Source organism: Tupaia chinensis, unplaced genomic scaffold (genome assembly GCF_000334495.1).
Source record: "Tupaia chinensis unplaced genomic scaffold, TupChi_1.0 Scaffold000168_1, whole genome shotgun sequence".
Lineage (NCBI taxonomy): Eukaryota > Metazoa > Chordata > Mammalia > Scandentia > Tupaiidae > Tupaia > Tupaia belangeri.
The window spans coordinates 536,534-559,023 of NW_006159643.1; the positions used below are offsets into that span (position 1 = coordinate 536,534).

The 22,490-nt window shown below is 39.1% G+C and overlaps 2 protein-coding genes across 2 annotated transcripts in view; both read left to right on the plus strand.

Annotated features, from left to right (window-relative positions):
* Window positions 1-477: 477 nt before the first annotated feature.
* LOC102484707 (neo-calmodulin-like) lies at window positions 478-6,064 on the plus strand. The gene is made up of 3 exons (XM_006146199.1): window positions 478-520; window positions 889-1,263; window positions 6,015-6,064. Exons 1-3 carry the CDS (start codon window positions 478-480, stop codon window positions 6,062-6,064), a joined length of 468 nt encoding a protein of 155 aa, XP_006146261.1.
* Window positions 6,065-6,760: 696 nt separating this feature from the next.
* Window positions 6,761-22,490, plus strand: part of MYRFL (myelin regulatory factor like) — a 109,911-nt gene continuing 94,181 nt past the window's right edge. The window contains exons 1-2 of the mRNA XM_006146200.1: window positions 6,761-6,939; window positions 12,308-12,493. Coding sequence (XP_006146262.1) covers window positions 6,761-6,939; window positions 12,308-12,493 — 365 coding nt within the window. The remainder of the gene's footprint in view (window positions 6,940-12,307; window positions 12,494-22,490) is intronic.

Consider the following 22,490-nt stretch of genomic DNA (forward strand, 5'->3'; position numbering starts at 1 on the left):
ACTCTGTTTCTCGCCCCCCTCCCCCATGGATAATTAGTAAGTAAAGTTTTGAGGGACCAGCAGTTGGTGTAATGGCTATGTTGCTAGACTCCTATGTAGTCGACCGTGGTTCGCATCCTGGACCTGGTGGTTTTAACTCATGCTGGGCACGTGTGCCAGCGTGCCCAAGATCCTGAGAGGAGACTGGAGGAGAAGGGGTTGCGGCATGGCCCACCCCCCCCCCCATTTCGCCCTCTTCCCCGGCCCGGGGGAGGCAATTTCTCACTTTCTGTCTCTCTGTCACTCTCTATCTTTCTGGCAAGCGCATGCGCCCTAGAGCAAAAACCCCGCCTCCCCCCCAAAAAAGTTTTGGAAGCCCTCAAAGAATTAAAAGGATACATTACTATTAGTGTCCTACAAGAAGCCCTAGTACTTTGGGTAAATAAATATCCAAGAGTAGTGTGTGGTACCTTGTTGGAAACTGGTAGCTCTTGCAGCATGGCTGACCAACGGACTGAAGAGCAGATTGCAGAATTCAAAGCTTTTTCACTCTTTTTTTTTGGAGAGGTTTTTGTTATAGGGCGCATGCGCTCGCCAGAAAGACAGAGAGAGACAAAGAGACAGCGATAAAGCACCCCTCAGGGGGAATGGCCACACCACAATCCCGTCTTCTCCGTTCTCCTCTCAGGATCTTGGGCACGCATGCACACGTGCCCGATGTGAGTTTAAGCCATCAGGTCTGGGACTTGAATCGCTGTTGACTACATGGGAGTCCAGTGACATAGCCATTATGCCAACTGCTGGTCCCCACCCTAAACCTACTTTTAAAGAAAAAATTACTTACTTTATTTTACTTATTATTATCATGGGAATCCAGCAACATAGCCATTACACTAATTTCTGGTTCCAAAGCTTTTTCACTCTTTGACAAAAATAGTGATGGAACTATAACAACAAAGGAATTGGGAACTGTAATGAGGTCTCTTGGGCAGAATCCCACAGAAGCAGAATTACAGGACATGATTAATGAAGTAGATCCTGATGGTAATGGCACAATTGACTTCCCTGAATTTCTGACAATGATGGCAAGAAAAATGAAAGACACAGACAGTAAGGAAGTTAGAGAAGCATTCTGTGTGTTGGATAAGGATAGCAATGGCTGTATTAGTGCAGCAGAACTTTGCCATGTGATGACAAGCCTTGGAGAGAAGTTAACAGATGGAGAACTTGATGAAATGATCAGAGAAGCAGATAATGATGGTGATGGTCTAGTAAACTATAAAAGTTTATACAAATGATGATACCTACAGGGGGCATTATAATAATTTGTTAAATTTTTGGTACAAAATCATTTCTTTGCCTTTTCTTTGTTTGTAACTTATCTGTAAAAAGTTTCTCCTTCCTGTCAAAAAGATACGCATGTATAGTAATTAGGACTCATTCCTCCATGTTTTCTCCCTTATTTTATTGTCATTGTCCTGAGACCTTATTTTTGAAAACTGATCAAGTAACATGTTGCATGTGGCTTACTCTGGTTGTATCTAAGCCCTTCTGCATGTCTAAACTTAGATGTAGTTGGTCAAATGAGGGAACATCTTGGTTATACCTTTTCTTAAGTAGTTTTCTTTAGGAACTGTCAGCATGTTGTTGTCCAAGTGTGGAGTTGTAACTCTGTGTAGACTATGGACAGTCAACAATATGTACTTAAAAGTTGCACTATTGCAAAATGGGTGTATTATCCAGGTACTTGTACACTATTTTTTTGTACTGCTGGCCCTGTACCAGAAACATTTTCTTTTATTGTTACTTGCTTTTTTAAACTTTGTTTAGCCACTTAAAGAATATCTGCTTATGATACAACTTGCCTCAAATTCATTCCAAATTGTATATTTATTTTCCAATAAAAATTACAATTAAAATAAAAGAGTAGAATTACTGGGTCATGTGGAAGTTCTAATTTTAGATTTTTTTTAGGAACCTCATACTGTTTGATACATTGGCTATACTAATGTACATTTTTCACTATCCCTGTGCAAGGGTTCCCTTTTCTCCATGACCTCACCAGCACTTGTTATTCTTTGTTTCTTTGATCATAGTCGTTCTGATTAAGGAAAGACAATACTGCATTGTGATTTGATTTGCATTTCTCTTTTGATAAGAAATGTTCAATATTTTCATGTGGATTTTAGCCATTTGCATCTCTTCCTTTGAAAGTTGTCTGTTTAGATCAATTGCTCATTTTGAAATGGATTATTAGATATTTTGGTGAGTGAGCTGTTTGAGTTTCTTATATATTCTGGTTATCAATACCTTAACTGAAGTATAGTTTACAAATATTTTTCCCAATGCAATGGGTTGTTTCTTGACTCTATTTATTGTTTCCTTTGTTGCATAGAAGTGCATTCATTCATTCATTCATTCATTGCCATATGGTACATGCATTTCCTAGAGAGAGACAGAGAGAGAGAGAGGGAGAGAGAGAGGGAGGGAGAAAGCACCTCCCAGTTGGATGGGGTCACACCAGAATCCCTTCCCCTCTATTTCTCTATCCTGATGAGATTTTAGGCATGCACACACATGTAACCAATGTATTTTTCAAGTCATTGGGGCTGGGATTTGAACTGTGGTTAGCCAAGTGGGATCTGGCTCGCTTAAACACTAGGCTATGGGCAGGCGATTTTTTATCTTGATATAGTCCCATTTGTCTATTTTTGGTATTGCTGCTTGTCTTTTAAAGATCTAATTTAGGAAATATTTACTTACACCAATATCTTGGTAATTTTCTTATATTTTCCTTAAATAGTTTCAGAGTTTACATTAAAATTTTTAATCCATTTTGAATTCCTTTTTGTAAATCATGAGAGATGGGAGTCTAGTTTCATTTGTCTGTGAGTGGATATCCAGTTTTCTCAGCACCATTTATTGTAAATACTGTCTTTTTCTCCACTGAATTGTTTTGTGACTTTTGTCAAAAATCAGTTCTGTATGTGTTGAGATTATTTCTGGATTCTCTCTCCTGTTTTGTTGGTGTATGTGCCTGTTTTTATACTAGTACCATGCTATTTGGGTTATTATGGCTTCACAATATATTTTGAAATCAGGTAGTGAGATGCTTCCAACTTTGTCCTTTTTCCATAGTATTGCTTTGGTGATATAGGGTTCTTTGTGATTTTAAACAAATTTTAGAATTTTTTTGTTACCTCTGTGAAGAAAGTTGCTGGTATTTTGATTGGAATTACATTGAATTTGTAGATCACTTTGGGTTCACAAACTTTTCAAAGTAGCCTCATATTTATTTACTGAGAAAAAGAGAGAGAGAGAGAGAGAGAGAGGAGAGAGAGAGATTGACCTCTGACAGAATCTTGACCACTGAAATCCCCCAACCTTCCAATCAACCAAGATCACATAATATCCTCAGGCATGGCTAATATGTTCATGTAATCATGACTCAAATTCTGGGCTTCCCCCCACTCCAGTATTACACAGTAACACCCCACTTTCTGCGTCACCGTGGCTGGACCACTACATATATCTTTAAAAGTTCATAAACTCATGTATAGAAAACATCTTTAAAATTTACATAGCTATTTCTCTATTAATTTTTATTAAAACAACATAAAACTGATTAAATGTTTGGTATTTTACTGCCCTTGTTCCCATATACATTCTATCTATGTAGTGGGATGCCATAGATGTCGAGTGGTGGCAATGATTTTTTTCTTCATTTGAATTAGGAAAGTTTTGTTTTGAAACAATTCTATTGATAAATCACATAAAGTGTTCTACATGAAGAAAGGGGCAAAAAGTATGCTTATAAACTATTACAATCCCATGAACTAACTAATCAAGGCTCTTCTGCTGAGAGTTAATGTCCTTGAAGATGAGTTTTGTATGTGGATATGAAGAATAAGACCTGGGCTGGCAGGCAGCATGGTGGATAAAGTGCTGGACTCTCATGTGACTGACAGAGGTTCAAGTCCCATACCTGGTAGCTTGCTTTCTCACTTTATCTCTCATCAAATTTAAAAAATAAAAATAATGATAAATAAAATAAAATTAAATTTTTTTAAAGAAAGAGTAAGATTTGTTTGCATGAGTATAATAATTCCAGTTGATCACAGAAGGACACTAAAATCTCTTATTTGTACATCTCAAGTGTTTTGCCTTAAGAAGTAATTGAAAAACTAAAAATTTCTCCTTTTATCTGTGTGGGAATAAGACAAAGACAAAAAGAAAAAAAACCTGCTTCCTTCCCCTGGGAGAGACAGGTTTCTGAATGAGAATGTTATATAACCTTACACGATGATGAAGAAGTCAAGTCTGTGAAACACTACAAGGATTTGTTCTCCTTTTTGCTGCCTTTTTCTGGAAATGTTGAAAAAAAAGTCACACATGGTCACCAATTTTTACATTTACTTGTTTTGCCAGTTCATCCCTAACCTGTCTTTAAAATGTCCTTCTCACTCTTCCATTTGTATTTGATATACACCTGTTTATAGAATTGATATTTACAAACTCTTTCTTTTCCATGAACTCATTGGCCCATCACACTACTGAGAGAAAGTATTTTACAGAAAAAAAATTGGCCCTTAAAAATGAACAAATGTGGGAACCAGCAGTTAGCGTAATGGCTATGTCGCTGGATTCCCACGTAATCGACCGCGGTTCGTGTCCCGGACCCGGTGGCTTAAAACTCACGCCGGGCGCGTGTGCGTGCGTGCCCAAGATCCCGAGAGGAGAATGGAGGAGAAGGGATTGCGGCGTGACCATCCCCCCTGGGGGGTGATTTCTTGCTTTCTGTCTCTATGTCTCTCTCTGTCTGTCTGGCGAGCGCACGCGCCCTACAGTGAAAATCTCTCAAAAAAAAAAAAATAAAAATGAACAAATGTGTCTTGAATCACACTGAATTACAGGATTTTTCCCAGGTTCATATTTTAGGGGACTGTTGTTCTCCTGTGTACAAATTCACCCAATTCTAATATAATTCTCATCCCCTTACCTTTCTCCATTTTAGCTGCTAACGTAGTCATTTTTGACCTCTCCTCTCCCTACTTCACAGATTAGACAGCAGCTCCTCTGAAATGTCTCCTTGTGTCTCACTATGTCATGACTGTCTGTTTACTTGTTTGTACTCTCCCTATGATGTGGCAAATCTTCGAGAAGTTTCCATGTGGGGGTGAGAAAAAAGTTTATCTTGTGGTTTTTGGATGGAAAGTTGTATAGATGTCTGTTAAGTCCATTTGATTTATGGTATCATTTAGATCCTTTATCTCTTTACCTAGTTTTTGTCTAGATGATCTGTCCAGAGGGGATAGTGCAGTGTTGAGGTCTCCAACCGTTAGTGTGTTGCAGTCTATCTCCCCTTTTAGATCTAATAGTCTTTCCTTCACATATTTGGGTGCTCCTATGTTAGGCACATAGGTATTAATAAGCATTATATATATTTTTTGAGAGGTTTTTTGTTACAGGGCGTGTGCACTCGCCAGACAGACAGAGAGAGACATAGAGACAGAAAGCGAGAAATCACCCCCCCAGAGAGAGAGACAGAAAGCAAGAAATCCCCCCCCAGAGGGGATGGTCACACTACAAGCCCTTCTCCTCCATTCTCCTCTCGGGATCTTGGACATGCATGCACACGCGCCCGGTGTGAGTTTTAAGCCACTGGGTCTGGGACGCGAACCGCGGTCGACTACGTGGGAATCCAGTGACATAGCCATTACGCTAACTGCTGGTTCCCAGCATTATATCTTCTTGATCGATTGACCCTTTGACTACTTTCCCACCTACAGTGAACGCTGTTCACTGTTATCTCTCCAGGGCCTGGTACACAGAACTTTATTAAATAACGCATTGAATGTTGAATAAATGAATGAATGAGCAATTTTGCTAAGTGTCAAGTTCAAATCAAATGAGTCTCATCCATCTAGAGTCTCATAATCTGCCAGTCAGGCAGCTGAACAGGAAAGGAAGCTTATCTGCTGGGCTTGTTCTTAATCGGTACATGCAGGCTCCTTGATGTCTCCTGCTGTTGTCAGAGTTCAGCATTCAGGTTTTAACAACCCTTTCTAGAATTTTGCATCTGTGACAATTATAGAAAACCCTGGTGGAGGTTGTGACCCTGTTACACAATGTACTTGAACTATTTACTGGAGTTGAATAAAGGTTAATTTTTATGTTATCTCTCAACTATCAGGCATATAAATTCCAGGTGATTCATATCATATTAAAGTCCAGAGAGTCTCTAATTTTCTAACTATTCCCAACAATGGGTCGCAGTATCTCTTCTTGAAAGAACTGATTAGATTCTTCCTGGATCGATATAAGACTATCCATACAAAGAGACAGAGAGGTTCTCAGGCTTCCAGATCACTATGGAGTTCTTCTGGGGGCAGTGCCCTGCCGTTCATTTCTATTTCCAAGAGTGCAAGCACAGGACTGACATGACCTGACCCTGAACAGTGAACTCATATTCCTTCCCAGGCCTCTCACCCAGGTCTCTCATCTTTCTTATCTGAAGGTCCCAGCATGACAGGGACTAGAGAATTACCAAGGTTCCACCCACTCAGTCAGAGAATCCACTGCTTTATCCCCCAAATACTACTCATAAACCGTGATGTCCTGTTTAATAACCAAAATCTCTGGGGTTAAAAAGAAAGAAAGAAGCTACCTTGGTGATTCATAGTGTTTGCCAGTTTGCATGGTGGGCGTTCTCCCACTATGGCCAATTTTAAGCTACTAAGCTCATGTCGGCATATGTGAAGTTGGGAGAATGTGCACAAGCATGGACAAGCTGGCTTCAGCACACTGTTGCTTGCTCTTCCCCTTTCCTGAATGTGACTCTCCTGTGCCAGCTCAGTTTTATGACATTCATGGCTTGCAGGATCTGCTCCTGCCGACACTTCCAGCCTTGGAGACTCCAGCTTCCAGGAGCTTTTCCTGGCACTCTTTGGCTGCTGTTGAGTCATTGACATATCCCATAATATTCTGTGTAAATCTCTGTTGTTATATCATTGCTATTTTTCTTTTTAATTTGCTAGAGGGTGTGTGTGTTCGCCTGAGAGGGAGAGAGAGAGAGAGAGAGAGAGAGAGAGAGAGAGAGAGAAGGAAAGCACTCCCCATGAAGGATGGTCAATGCTGCAATATCTTCTCCATTTCTTCTTTCTTTTGAGATTTGGGGCATGCATGCTCATGCATGTGCACACACACAGACAGACAGACACACACACACACACACACACCTGGCATGTTTTTCAAGCTGCCAGATCTGGTACTAGAACTGCATAGTTGGCCATGTAAGATCCAGCTGCCTTAATCACTGTGACACTGGCTCAACTATGATATGTTTTTTATGTTAGTCTTTCTTGCCAGTCTATGAACTACTTGAGCATTGAAACTGACACTGACAAGAGATACCATTTTTTTTGAGCTAGTATCTACATTAAGCCCATCACGTGCATCATACCATTTAGTTTTCATAACAGGCAGATGCCTGTATCAGCCTCATTTTATGGGTTAAAATTTAAAAAAGAACCTGGAGCACTGCAAGATGAGATAATTTGCTCAAGATCACAACCTGAGAAGTATCTCAGCCAGGATTTGAGCCCAGGCCTGACTGCAGAACCAAGATTCTAAAGCAGTAATGGTCCTTTGTTTCTGTGTCTCTAGCATTTGGCACGCTGCCTGGCCCATGGCAAATGTCCACTGCATGTTGAGTAATGTAATGAGGGAAGTCTAAGATTGGCACTGTCCTTGACCAGTCTTTCCCAGCTTCAGTCCAATCCCCCAACTGCAGGCCTAGTGGCCTTTCACAATCATAAGCTGAATCATGTCATTTCTCTGCCTAAAAGTTTCAAGTAACTCCTTAACTTTCAAGATAACCTCTTTACCTTGATATGTACGATACTCCATGATTTGGTCTCTGCCATATTCTCTAGATACAATTTTCCCCATTCATAATTATATTTTATTCATCCAAAGCTTTATTTATTCATTCAATAAATTCAGTTCTTGGATCTAGCAGGTGGCGTAATGAACAAGTTACTGAACTCCTACATGGTCAACTGTGGTTTGAATCCCGGACCCAGATGCTTGAAACTCATGCAGGACATGTGTGCGTGCATGCCCAAAATCTCAAGAGGAGAATGGAAGAGAAGGTTGTAATGTAACTGTGTCCCCTGGGGGGTGATTTTTTTCTTTCTCTCTGTTTCTGTCTCTCCAGTGAGCAGATGCACTCTATAGCAAAAATCTCTTTCTAAAATAATTAAATAAGTAAATTCAATTCTTACTGAATAATGACTGTATTGCAGGTTCTATTCTATATATACAATAAGAGACAATTTCTACCCTAGAAGGGCTTGGAGTGTAGTAGAGAGAGAAAGACACAGATACATAATTTCTACAGTGGTCAAAATAAAAGTGTATAATCTAGCAATGGGTCCATGAAGGGCATGGCCATGTTTTTCATTTGTCTTCCAGGTCTGGCCAGATTATTGGCACATTTTCACAGGAGTCTTGCTGCTGACTATTTTAGCTTATTCACATACGCTCTTCTCTTTTCCTTTTTTTTTTAGAGAGAGATTTTTGCTATAGGGCACTTATGCTCACTAGAGACAGAGAGACAAAGTGAGAAACCACTCCTCCCCACCCCGGGGGATAGCCATGCTGCAATCCCTTCTCCTTCATTTTCTTCTAGGGATTTTGGGCATGCAGACACACATGCCTGGTGTGAGTTTCAAGCCTCTGAGTCCAGGACATGAGTTGCCATTGGCCATGGGGAGTCCAGTGACATAACCATTACTCCATCTACTGGTCCCCACATATGCTTTTTCTGTTCCTAGAATGTTTGTCATAATTTTACATAGTGAATCTCTCCTTATCCTTAGAAAGTCCTCTCAGTGTCAACTAGAGGAAGTCTCTGACTCACCCTCACCCCAGTCAGCCTAATTGAAAGGCTCCCAAAATAGTCAAGTATGCATTCATTGTAATATTTGACAATGGCAGTTGCTAGCTGACTTTCTTGTCCCTCTCCCTGAACTGTGAGCTTGGCCCTGATATTATTCCTGGACATAGAGTACATACTAAGCAAATGTGTAACTAAGTGAATGAAACAGTTGATTAATGGTTGTAAATGTATCTGAGAAAATACATCCTTACTCAACTAATTTTTTTTTCTTAAGAGAGATTTTGGTTATAGGGTGGATGTACTCACCAGAGAGACAGAGAGATAAAGTGAGAAATCATCCTCCAGGGGGATGGCCACGCCACAATCCCTTCTCTTCCAGTGCCCTCTCAGGATTTTGGCCACACATGCACACACACCTAGTGTGAGTTTCAAGTCACCGGGTCCAGGACTCAAACTGCAGTTGACCGTGTGGGAGTCCAATACTGTAAACATTTCTCCATCTGCTGGTCTCTCATCTAACTTTGAATTGGTCATGGCCCCAAACACCAACATTAGATTTTAGATCCAGTTCTATTTTCAATGGATTTCAAGATAAAGCAACCTTAGCAAGTGAGAGGAATATCACCACTTGGCAGTGTCAGCATTAGGAAGATCCTATCTATTGTTTTTTTAGAATTCATTTTTGTTTCTTTTTTTGAAGAGGCTTTTTTTTTCTTTTCTGCTATAGCACACATGCACTTGCCAGAAAGACAGAGAGAGACAGACAGACAGACAGAAAGTGAGAAATCACCCCCCAGGGGGGATGGCCATGCCGCAATCCCTTCTCCCCCATTCTCCTCTCGGGATGTTGGGCATGCACGCACACGCACCCGGCGTGAGTTTAAGCCACCGAGTCCGGGACTTGAACTGTGGTTGACTACATGGGAGTCCAGTGACATAGCCATTACGCTAACTGCTGGTCTCTAGAATTCTTAAAGCAAATTGAGTTGTTGCAACAAACACAATTTCTCATCTTGCCCATTGTCTGAACTTCTGGGCATCACTGTATGTCACAAAAGGTGCAAGAGTAGACAGCAAAAGGAACAGAAGTGCATGGGACTGAGAAAAATGACACTGGGAGGGAGCCTGTCAGCTGGGAACAAGAAAGAGCCTTTGCACAGGCATGCTGGTGAGATGCACAGAAGGGGTAAGAAGGCAGGAGTAATGAAAGGAAGGCCTTTGCTATGCCCAATCTGCTTACTTCCTTGAAGAAGCACTCTTTCTTCAAAGGCATATGTATGGTTATTAGTAGGACCTGTGGATGCAATTTGGAGTCATCTGTATTCTCCCTAATAGATTAATCTTCATAACCAAGTCCTCTTTTCTTGTAAGCCTAAGGTCCAGAGTAGCAGAACATGTGACCTTCCTACAGTTGTCACTGTACCTGGAATGGAAGGCAGAGAACTAAGGTGGAAAAGGGCCTCGCTTTACAAGATTCAGAGGGACAGCTTCTCTGGCACTCTCAGGGTGCTTGGGCAGCTTCTCCCTTTATGGACAGAATTGTGGCAGCCCTTCCCAGCCATGAAAGATAAATGTAGGACAGTGTAGAACCAAGGTTTGAAACTGAGCCTCCCTGACAGGGGATGGGATGCCCAAGAACGCACTCTTTGTAGGCTTCTGAGTTATAAATAAGTATTTAAGACATTTAGAGCAAAGAGATTATTTTTAAAAGCATGAGATTTATTTTAAGAGTCATTTGAGAGTTGCTGTGTATGTGTAAAACCTCCTGAAAACAATTTTATCTGACACTATGGATTTATCTTGTTGAGTAATTTCCTTTGGGTTTGGAAAGCACAGATGTGATTTTGGAGTCCTAGAGAAATCTAGCTACGGTGGGGATCGTCTCTCCTTGCTCATGAACATGTTTGGACAAGCTGTGCCAGGCAGGTCCTGGGAGCTGTGGCCCATCTGTTTCTACGTGTGATTAGGTGGCAGTGGTTGGATGAGGTAAAGCAATGATAGGTCAGGTCTTAGAACCTATGGGCCAGTTCCTATTTCTACCTGGGGAATTGTGTGTATTGGTTGGGAGGAGGTGGTTCTGTATAAAGCAGATGGGACACCAGCAGGGGCTTCAGTGGGAGACTAAACAGATTTCTGCCTCCATCTGCTTCTCTTAGCAATTGGCTTGCCCAAAGCCCAGTGAAGCAGTAGAAGCAAGTCAGCTCTCTCTGCAGTTGGCAAGCCCTGCAGGGGGAGGCAGAGGAGCACAGGATGGGGGACTGTGAGGAAGGGGCTGGTTTGGGGAACATGCTCAGGAATCCAGGCAGGCCCAGGCTGGGTTCCCTGTGTGCCACTTACCAGCTGTGTGATTCTGGGCAAGCTAGTAGCCTGTTTAAACACATGTCCATGTCTGTTAGCTGGGGATTATCCTGACGTCCATCTCCTGGGGCTGTTATGAAGATTAAATGAGATAATGTGGGTAAAACGCTTTTTATTTTACTTGACCAGAATAAGAAATCCAAACTGACTGTCCCTGGACAACCACATTAATGTTCCAATTGATCTTCCTCCTTCTGTTCTCGTCCCCTTATTTAATTCTTTCCTACAAAGCAACCAGAATGACCTTTTAAAAATGTGGAGCATATCATGTCACTTTTCAAAGGTTTTCCATTGCTCTGACCTTCCTTCCTACTCCTATGTGCCTGTGCTCTGGCCACAATGACATAATTTCTCAAACATGCTAAGCGAGGTCCTTGCCATGGGCTCTTGGCCTTGCCATTCCCTCTGCCTGGTGTGCCCTGCCCATGATTCTGGCATGACTGGATTTTTCCTGAGGCAGCCAAATCAAGAGGAGCTCCTTCCACCACAGTCTATCATCCCACTCGGTTTGGCTGATGTCCTGAAGGACTAGAAAGATTTTTGCAATATTGAAATTTTCAGCTTAACGACAATTTAGACCTCTCTAGTTATTCAAGTCTCTAAAGCCCTTCATAGAGTTTTTTTTGTTTTAAAAAAAAAAAAAATCAGGGCAGCCCTGTGATCTAGTGGTTAAGAGGGCTAGATCCAAAATTGCAATCTGCAGTTCAAATCCTGATCCTGGCATCTTGAAAAACATATCAGACATGTGTGCATAAATCCTGAAAAATCCCAACGGGGGTGAGGGGGAATGCCGGAGAAGGGATTGCAGCACAATCACACCCCACTGGGGACTGCTTTCTCTCTTTGGAGAATGAATGAACCCTCTGACAATAAAAAACAAACAAACAAACAGAAAAGACAATAAAAAACCCATAAGATAAAATTTTTAAAATAGCAATTATTAACAGGGGCACCTAACCTCATCTTAGATAGTCAGGAGCACTTGCTGGAAAAGGGTGACATCTGAAGCAATTTCTGAGGGAAATATTTGAAAGGCCCCACTGTCACTAAATGCATTGTGCCATTTAGTTGCTTTGAAATTCTGGAGGATGTAAGCTTGTTGATGTTTTTAACCATTGCTGAAATCTTCATAGTTCTCACCATTCTCAATTTGCCTTTTGCAGCACAGGGGGCCAACGGCACTCTGGAGAACCCAGCCCTAGATACAAGCCTACTGGAAGAGTTCCTGGGCAATGACTTCGATTTGGGGGCCTTGTAAGTAATGACAGCACTGTTCTCCATTCAATGTCTTAAAAATTATGAACTGAATGACCTAGAAAGTGTTTCCTTCTCATCTGCTTTTCTAAAGAGCTTGGGTAGAGTTCATATTATTTTTTAAAAATAATTATTTAATTTTATTTATTCATTCATTTATCTTAATTTGACCAGACACACACACACATACAAAGAAAGAGAGAGAGAGAGGAGAAAAAGGAAGCCTCCAGGTCTGGGACTCAAACTGTGGTTGACCATATGGGAGTATTTAACGCTTTAACCACCATACCACCTGCTGGTCCCAGAGTTCATATTAGTTATCCTATAAATCTTTGACAGATGTTGCCAGTGAAGCCATCCAGGCCTCACATTTTCCTCCCTAATTCAGTCTCTGTAATAGGTATGGGGCTATTCAGATTATGTATTGGTAGTTATCAGCTTAAGCAGTTTATGTCTTCCAATTCATTTGTCCATTACATCTAAGTTGTCCAATTCATTGGCATAGTTTTTCATACTTTCTTGTAAGGATCTATAGTAATCATCCTTTTGTTATTGATATCAGTAATTTGTGTCTTTGTGTGTGTGTGTGTGTGTGTGTGTGTGTGTGTATTTTAACTTTTCTTGGTCAATCTGCCAAGATGTTTATCAATTTTCTTAACTTTTAAGAGAACCAGCTTTTGGCTAAACTTATATTCTTGTTTCCTATTTTCTATTTCATTGATTTCTGCTCTTATTATCTGATATTAACAGGGCCACCTCAGCTTTTAAATGTTAACTGACATGCCTTAAAATTCATTTCTATTGCATTTTGGTGTACAATTCTGTGAGCTCTGACAAATTCATAGTCATATAACCACTACCCTGATCAGGTTACACAACGGTTAACCTCAACTGAAAATTTTTAGTTTTTCTCCTTTGCCACCCACCCTTAACCCTTAGTAACCACTACTCTGCTTTTTCTACAATGTCACATGATTTAAACCTTACAGTATATAACCTTTGAGTTTGCCTCTTTCACTTAGCATAATGTCTTTGAAAAATAGTTCATTCCTTTTTTATTGCTAAGAAAGATTCTTTTGAATGGTTATAACATGGTTCATATCCATTCACCTGTTCAAGGTCGTTTAGATTATGTCCATCTTTTAAAAGTTATGAATAATGCTTCTATACGTATTCATGCACAGGTTTTTGTGTGGTTAAGTGTTTAAATTTCTCTGGAGTAAATACTTAAGGACTGCCCAGCCATGCTGTAAGTATAAGCTTATCTGTAAAAGCTGTCAGATTTTCTAGAGTGACTATACCATTGTGTATTTCCACTCATGATTATAAGATATTCAGTGGCTTCTCTTCATCACTAGTTCTTGGTATTATGAGTTTTGAAAGATTTTATTGTTATCATACTAGTCAGTTTGTAGTGGTATCTCATTATGCTTTAATTTGCATAGACCTAGCGATGTTGAACATCATCTCACATGTTTGCTGGTCATTCATGCCTTTTTGGTAAAGTGTTCAAATATTAAGTACTCAGGGCTGTTTTATGTTTGAGTTTAGAAAGTTTTTAAAAAATACTCTGAATATAAAAGAACAAGTAATGACAGCACTGTTCTCCATTCAATGTCTTAAAAATTATGAACTGAATGACCTAGAAAGTGTTTCCTTCTCATCTGCTTTTCTAAAGAGCTTGGGTAGAGTTCATATTATTTTTTAAAAATAATTATTTAATTTTATTTATTCATTCATTTATCTTAATTTGACCAGACACACACACACATACAAAGAAAGAGAGAGAGAGAGGAGAAAAAGGAAGCCTCCAGGTCTGGGACTCAAACTGTGGTTGACCATATGGGAGTATTTAACGCTTTAACCACCATACCACCTGCTGGTCCCAGAGTTCATATTAGTTATCCTATAAATCTTTGACAGATGTTGCCAGTGAAGCCATCCAGGCCTCACATTTTCCTCCCTAATTCAGTCTCTGTAATAGGTATGGGGCTATTCAGATTATGTATTGGTAGTTATCAGCTTAAGCAGTTTATGTCTTCCAATTCATTTGTCCATTACATCTAAGTTGTCCAATTCATTGGCATAGTTTTTCATACTTTCTTGTAAGGATCTATAGTAATCATCCTTTTGTTATTGATATCAGTAATTTGTGTCTTTGTGTGTGTGTGTGTGTGTGTGTGTGTGTGTGTATTTTAACTTTTCTTGGTCAATCTGCCAAGATGTTTATCAATTTTCTTAACTTTTAAGAGAACCAGCTTTTGGCTAAACTTATATTCTTGTTTCCTATTTTCTATTTCATTGATTTCTGCTCTTATTATCTGATATTAACAGGGCCACCTCAGCTTTTAAATGTTAACTGACATGCCTTAAAATTCATTTCTATTGCATTTTGGTGTACAATTCTGTGAGCTCTGACAAATTCATAGTCATATAACCACTACCCTGATCAGGTTACACAACGGTTAACCTCAACTGAAAATTTTTAGTTTTTCTCCTTTGCCACCCACCCTTAACCCTTAGTAACCACTACTCTGCTTTTTCTACAATGTCACATGATTTAAACCTTACAGTATATAACCTTTGAGTTTGCCTCTTTCACTTAGCATAATGTCTTTGAAAAATAGTTCATTCCTTTTTTATTGCTAAGAAAGATTCTTTTGAATGGTTATAACATGGTTCATATCCATTCACCTGTTCAAGGTCGTTTAGATTATGTCCATCTTTTAAAAGTTATGAATAATGCTTCTATACGTATTCATGCACAGGTTTTTGTGTGGTTAAGTGTTTAAATTTCTCTGGAGTAAATACTTAAGGACTGCCCAGCCATGCTGTAAGTATAAGCTTATCTGTAAAAGCTGTCAGATTTTCTAGAGTGACTATACCATTGTGTATTTCCACTCATGATTATAAGATATTCAGTGGCTTCTCTTCATCACTAGTTCTTGGTATTATGAGTTTTGAAAGATTTTATTGTTATCATACTAGTCAGTTTGTAGTGGTATCTCATTATGCTTTAATTTGCATAGACCTAGCGATGTTGAACATCATCTCACATGTTTGCTGGTCATTCATGCCTTTTTGGTAAAGTGTTCAAATATTAAGTACTCAGGGCTGTTTTATGTTTGAGTTTAGAAAGTTTTTAAAAAATACTCTGAATATAAAAGAACTCTGATAGATATGTGACTTGTGACTATTTCAGTTTGTGATTATTTTTTGTTCTCTTAACAGTGTCTTTCTGACAGCAGAATTTTTAATTTTGATGATATCCAACTTATTGAATTTTTATTATATGGCTTGTGCTTTATACCTAAGAAATGTATGTTGTTCCTAATTTAAGTCCCCAAAGGTTTTCTTCTAAAAATCTCACAGTTCACATTTCATGTTTAGGTCTGTGGTCCAGTTTGAATTGGCTTTTGTGTAAGGTTCGAAATGTAGGTCAAGATTAATTTCTTTATAAATGTATATCTAATTATTTTGGAATCATTTGTTGAATAGATTTTCTTTTTTGAACTGTTATAAAAAATCAACTGACCATGTGAATGTGGATCCAATTCTACTCCCTATTCTATTCCACTGCTAGAATAGAAATAGATTGACATACATATTCTATATGCCTATCATTTCGCAAATACCACAGTGGTTTCTTTTAAGTTTATTTATTTCTTCCATAACAGAAAGAATGAGAGAGGCAGAGAGGAGAGCTATGTACCCCAAGAGGGCCTTCCTGCTGTAATCCACTCCTAGTCAACTCAGATCACAGGCACATGTGTGCTCACCTAGTATGCACAGGGATGCCTCAGGAGACAAGCCCAAGACTTCCATGTGACACCACACAATCTTGATTAATTTACACTGTCTCGATTACTATATTAGGTACTTTATCATAAGTCTTAAGATAATATGGCATAAGCCCTCCAAATTTGTCTTCTTTTTAAAAATTGTTTTGTCTGTTCTGCCTCCTTTTATTCCCCAATAAATATTAAAATCAACTGTCAATATCTACACAGTCCTGCTGGAGTTTTGATTAGGACTGTATTAAGTTTAAAGATCTATTTGAGAAGAATTGATATCCTAACAAAAGAGACCTCTAGTCCTTGAACATAGTATATTTCTCCATTTATTGAAGATTTCTTTGATTTCTTTCATGAGTGTGTCATAATTTTAACATACAAATCTTGTGCTTATTTTGCTAGATTTGTAGGATAAAATATACCTAAAGATATCACATTCTTTTTACTTACTATCTGTAATATTCTTTTTTAATTTTTATTTTTCAAATAGTCATTGCAAATATATAGAAATAATTGATTTTTTAAAAAACGGACTTGGGTGCTGAAATCTTAAGTTATTTATTAGTTCTAAGACTTTTTCTTTTGTGGATTTTGTAAGACTTTCTGTGTATACAATCATGTAATCTGTAAATTGAGACAGTTGTATGCCTTTCTTTCCAAACTGTAAACCCTTTAACACTTTTTCTTGCCCTTTGAACTGGGTAGGACTTTGGGTATAATATTAAATAAAGAAATAGTAAGCATAGACATACTTTTGCCATTCCTGATCTTAAAGGAAAAAGAATTCAATTTTTTAAAATTATGAAGTATGTTAGCTGTGTTTTCTCTGTCTTCTATTAGTTTGAAGTTCTCTTTTATACCTAGTTTTAGTGTAAGGCATTTTGTGAATCAATAAAATGTGGAAAAAATGTAAAAATAATAAATAAATAAATAAAACAAAACAAACAAAAAAACCCCTCAGGTGTGTGCAGATAAATGGGGCTGCAGTAAAAATCTGAGCAAGAACAAACAGAACTGGTCTAGTCCATGACTGCAGGAACGCTGGGCTGGTTCAATGATCATAGTATCTGTACAACCTGTTCCAACACACCACATTCTGACTATTCCTAAATACCTGGCGCTTTGTACAGGTCTGCTGCATTTCTTTTTTCTTCTCTTTCTTTCTTTTTCTTTCTCTCTCTTTCTTTCTTCCTCTCTTTCTTTCTTTCTTTCTTTTTTTTCCAAGCTGCATCAGGTCCATTGCATTTCTAATAGCAGTCCTGGCATGTAGCTTTTCCTGCCTGTGGTAACAGAGCTAGAATTCAGACCTGAGCTTACTACACATCCTAAGTTACTTCCCCTCTCCTAGACTGCCGATGACTTATGCCTTTAAAACATGTCAGTGATGCGCCAGCCCCTGGCCTGGTGGTTAAGGCAGCTGGATCCCACATGGCTAACAGCTCAGTTCAAGTCCTAGACTAAGTGATGTGGAGAACACAGTGGTGCATGTGTGTGTGTGCTCAAAATCCTGAGAGAAGAAATGGTGGAGTAGGGATTGCAGTGTGACTATGCCTCATGTGGGGGAGGGGTTGCTTTCTTGCTTTCTCTGTCTTTCTGTCTTTCTGGCTAGCACACACGCTATGTGGCAACTCATTTATTTATTTATTCATTCATTTATTTATTTATTTTAAGATTTCTGCATTCATTCTGCAGATATTTATTATAAATGTGCGCCTGGCTCTATGCCAGGCATGGAGAATACAAGAGTGGATAGACAAGGGCTGCCCTTATAGTGGAAACCGTAAACTACAAGGAACCTACCCTGTCTAATCTACTATCCTCCCCTTGACCTGGAAAGATGTGTGAACAGAGAAGACTCCAGAGAGGTGATTAGAAAATGTTAGTAACAATACTTTATCTAAATGATCCAAGAGACCACTAGGCTGCAAAATTGTAGAGAGCTGGTTTGAATTTCCTAGGCAGATTTTCAGATCTCAGATATATTAAAATGTGGAATTATTGGCCCTATAAGACAGAGTTCCCTAAATGATCTCTGAACATTTGTTCCACGGAATCCCGTGGGGAACATAAAAGTTTCATGATCAATAGATAAACCTGTGATTCACTGGCTTAAAATTAAATGAGTCTCTTTATTACAGAACTTCTTAGAACCTTCATTATACTAATGTGCACCCAGGGAAGGGAACTGGGATGCAGTGTTCCTCAACTTATTTGGCTATGAACCCCTTTTAAGAGGCATATATGAGCATGAGAATATACTGCTTAGGACTATCCCATCTTCCTGTGAGCCCGTCACTGGTATGCAGAGCTGGGACAAGTCCTATCACTAGGTGAAGGTTAACCCTTAACTTCCTTTCATGGCAACGTCCAGAGATCTGTCTGCCTAGGAGGAGCAGGCTGAGGTCATCTGTGATTTCCTTGGTTAGCCAACTTGGTACATAGGTGAGCTGGGTGGTGGAGCATATTGGGAAATATACAGATCTTCAGTGCTGCTTGGAGAGTGGGAGCTAGAAATTTAGGGGATAGCAAGAAACTCTGGAGGTAAAAAAGGACATGAAGCATATGTGTGCTGGCAGGATGAGGCAGAGAGAAGGGAAGGCTCTAGATAAAAACACTAACAAATCTTCAATACAGGCTTTGTTTCCTTGAAAAATGCCCAGATGTTCACTTGCTTCCTCCCTTTACTCAGAATGGGGGCCAGGGAGCCTCAGTATCCCTACTACCTAGGAGGTAGAAATGTAGCAACTCAGCCCCAGCCTCAGGAATGCTCAGTCAGAATCCACAGGGTTGCTGTGTATTTACTATAACCATTACTAGTTGAGAAGCCCTGCTTTAAGTCACATAAACATGTCTCCTTCTGCATCACCTCTCAAGTCTCCAAGCAAACATCGACTGCAGTTTGGCTTGACAATGTCAGTGGGGATAGATGTCATAGTGAGCTTCAGGCTGGCCTTGAAGTCCTACATATAGGATAAGAGGGACCTATCTGAGGGTATTGCGGTGATCTGTGAAGATGTTAGAATAGGTGATTTCACAGGAGGAGAATCTTAGAGACACATTAAACACATGAAAGAATCAACTCCAGGTTTCATTTTATTTCATTTTAATGGCTGAGCATAAGCATCTGCTATTCTGGGTTTTATTCAGGACCAGGCTTATTGGAGTTGGATGGCAAAATGGTTAAGAGCTGGTTATCAGCTGGGTGTCTCAGTTCTGTATCATAGTGGGACTGATAAACTCTTCAGTGTGATGGTGTACATGTAGTTATATGAGAAGAGCTTGTTAAAGACAGAGTTCATTCACTTATTTGGCTTCTGACTTCCATTCAAACTGATGGCAGTAAAAGAGGCCTAAAGAAGAAAGGGTGGTCAAAGCACAGGCGATAGTCCCAAATATAGACCAGTGGGATTACATGAGATTAAAAAGCTTCTGAATAGTAAAAGAAATAGTAATTAGAGTGAGAAAAACAACCCTCAGAGTGGGAGAATACATTTGCAAACTATACCTCAGATAAGAGACTGGTAACTAGAATTTACAGAGAACTCAAGCAGCTTATTCCCAAAAAAGCTTATGAAATCATGCTCAACATCTATTATAAAAGGAATGCAAATCAAAACCACAATGAGATACCACTTGACCCTAGCTGGAATGACTAAAATTAGAAAAAATAAAAAATGATAAGTGCTTTCTACACTGTCGATGGCAATGTAAATTAATACAACCACTTTGGAGAATGATATGGAAGTTCCTCAGAAACCTACAAACAGAATTACCATACGAACCAGTAATTCCACTCTTAGATATCTACCCTGAGTATAGGAAAACTCTCAGTTGGAAAAACACTAGTACATTCCATGCTCATTGAAACACTATTTACAATTGTTAGGACATGAATCAACCCAAATGTCCAAGAACAGATGAATGGATTGAAAAAATGTGGCACATATACTCTATGGAATACTATTCAACCATAAAAAACAATGAGACCCTGATATATGATGCACAGTAGACAAATATGAAAGATTTAATGCTAGGTGAAGCAAGCCAGATTACGAAAGACAGGCATTGTATGTCCCTGCTCATTGTGTACTGAATGTCTGTGCTCTCTAGCAGAAACTAAAGGCCTTGAAGGTATGATAGCAGGGGAGGGCAACTGTACATACTGGAAATGGTATGAAGGGGAGTAATAGGGGGTGGGAGGGAGGGGATCATGGAAAAATGGAGGACACATTTAATAGACACAGAAACAAAAAATTAACTACCGATGGTAATGTTTTTGACTTGACTAATATGCACTGTATTTATGCTGAGAAAAACTATGTGTACACTGTAAAGATGTATAGTGATTAAATGTAAATTAAAATAAATAAATAAAAATTTAAAAATAAAAAAGAGAGAGTGATATGAGGGTCAGGTGCTTGCAGTTTGTCAGCCTAGGGCTGAAGGATAGGAATAACATTCTATCTTGTTCTCACTGCTCTGTCATTTCCCATCCCAGTTTCCAGGTGGTGGATACAAACTATAATCAAGATTTATCAAGTATTCATTGAATGCCTACTACACTCTCATCAGTGGGGAATTATGTAGAGTATTAAGACATGTTCCCTATGTGAAAGTCCATACAGGAGGATAAATCATACATGTGAAAAATTAGATAAAGTAACAACTATTTTTCTAGTTAGGAGTTGGGGTATAACACAAACAAAACAGATGAAATCTCTGCTAATAGCTTACAAAGGGCAGTGTGGAGGGAGCAGTCTGCCCTGGCAGGGCACCCAGGCATTTTTCTCAGAATTGATTATGCATGGTGATAATAAAAATCAGACTGACACTTTGTAGGCTTAAGTATTGTTTTTAAATTCTCTGTAGACAATGCATTTCCTTATTGCCTGCTCCTGGGGTGGGCTGTTCCCATCCATCCCTTTTGGTATGTTACTGCTGTCATGCCACTGAAGTAGGAGGAGAAAGACAATAGCAGAATGTCTACAGTCATTCAGTAAGATGAAGAAAAATAAGAGTAAGGTAAAGGGGTAGAAAGAAGGAGTGGGGCCAAGTTGCCATTTTAGATTGGGTGGACAAGAAAGCCTTCTCTTGATATATGCATTTATATGTGCAACATACTCATGGCCATATGAAATTTTAAAAAGCATTTTGTATTTATTAAGCATTAACTCTGTACCAAGCATTGTGCTGAGTGTAACTCACTGCGAGATGCAATAGAGTGTTAGAAAAGGGTCAATTGGTATTGTGTGAAGAATACCAATGGAGAAACTAGGGATTAGACTATTGAATTGAGCGGTCTCACTTTATAGTCACATGAAGACCATACCTTAATACTGTGTGTGTCCTGCATAGGGCCTATTGTAGTCATGAACTTAGTGGCACTCAGTAAATACAAGGTCAAGCCTGGTTGTGATCTGAAAGGAATATTAGTCTGTTTAAGGGCAGCGCACATGTATTAGTTTGTTGGGAAAGTCATGACGTATTTTCCTATGCAAAAATGTGTCATGATTTTCCCAACAACCAATACATGTAACTCAACCAGCTGGAGGGCAAAGTATATTTCATATTCCCTCTTTTGGTTTGCATAGTATTCAAGATTTAGGAGACTGTGTTTCTACATTCATCCTCCAAAACAGAGGAACAAGTAGTTTGCCCAAGAGGAAGGTGTTTAAAAGACAAATTCTTTCTTCTTTCTTCTTCTGATCAGCTGCTAAGAATCTCTTGATTTCCTTACAACTTTTTCCTACAGATTTAGAGACAGAGTTGGCCTCTTGAAGAGTGACTCATGGTGTCTGTCCCTCTCTGGGGTCTGACTACTTTACAGAAATCTCTTTGGCATAACAGACAAATTCAGTCTAATGTGCATTGCTGGGATTCCTGACATGGTGATTGTGAGTAGGGAGGAATTTAGCAGTGGAGAAACAATGCCACAAGATAGTGTCATAATTTTGCTTTAAACAGTTCTATGTGTTTTAAATCAGGAGAAAAAAATTTACATTAAATTAATGGTAATAAATACCATTTTTTATTTTCCTTATTTCTTTATAGAGTTTCAAGTTTCCAACTGGTATCATTTACCTTTTAGCTTGAAAAACTCTCTTTAGCATCTCTGAATGTTCATGTCTCTTCATGGATTCACTTAGCTTTCTTTCATCTAAGAATGTCTTTATTTTCCTCGCATTCTTGAAGGCTATTTTCAC

What these genes read in the sequence shown, in the direction of transcription:
- LOC102484707 (XM_006146199.1), top strand. Translation starts at nt 478, where the DNA reads ATGGCTGACCAACGGACTGAAGAGCAGATTGCAGAATTCAAAG. An exon ending in GCAGATTGCAGAATTCAAAG is followed by an intron (nt 521 to 888) that starts CTTTTTCACTCT and finishes TTTCTGGTTCCA; the next exon opens with AAGCTTTTTCACTCTTTGAC. An exon ending in TGGTCTAGTAAACTATAAAA is followed by an intron (nt 1,264 to 6,014) that starts GTTTATACAAAT and finishes TGCTGTTGTCAG; the next exon opens with AGTTCAGCATTCAGGTTTTA.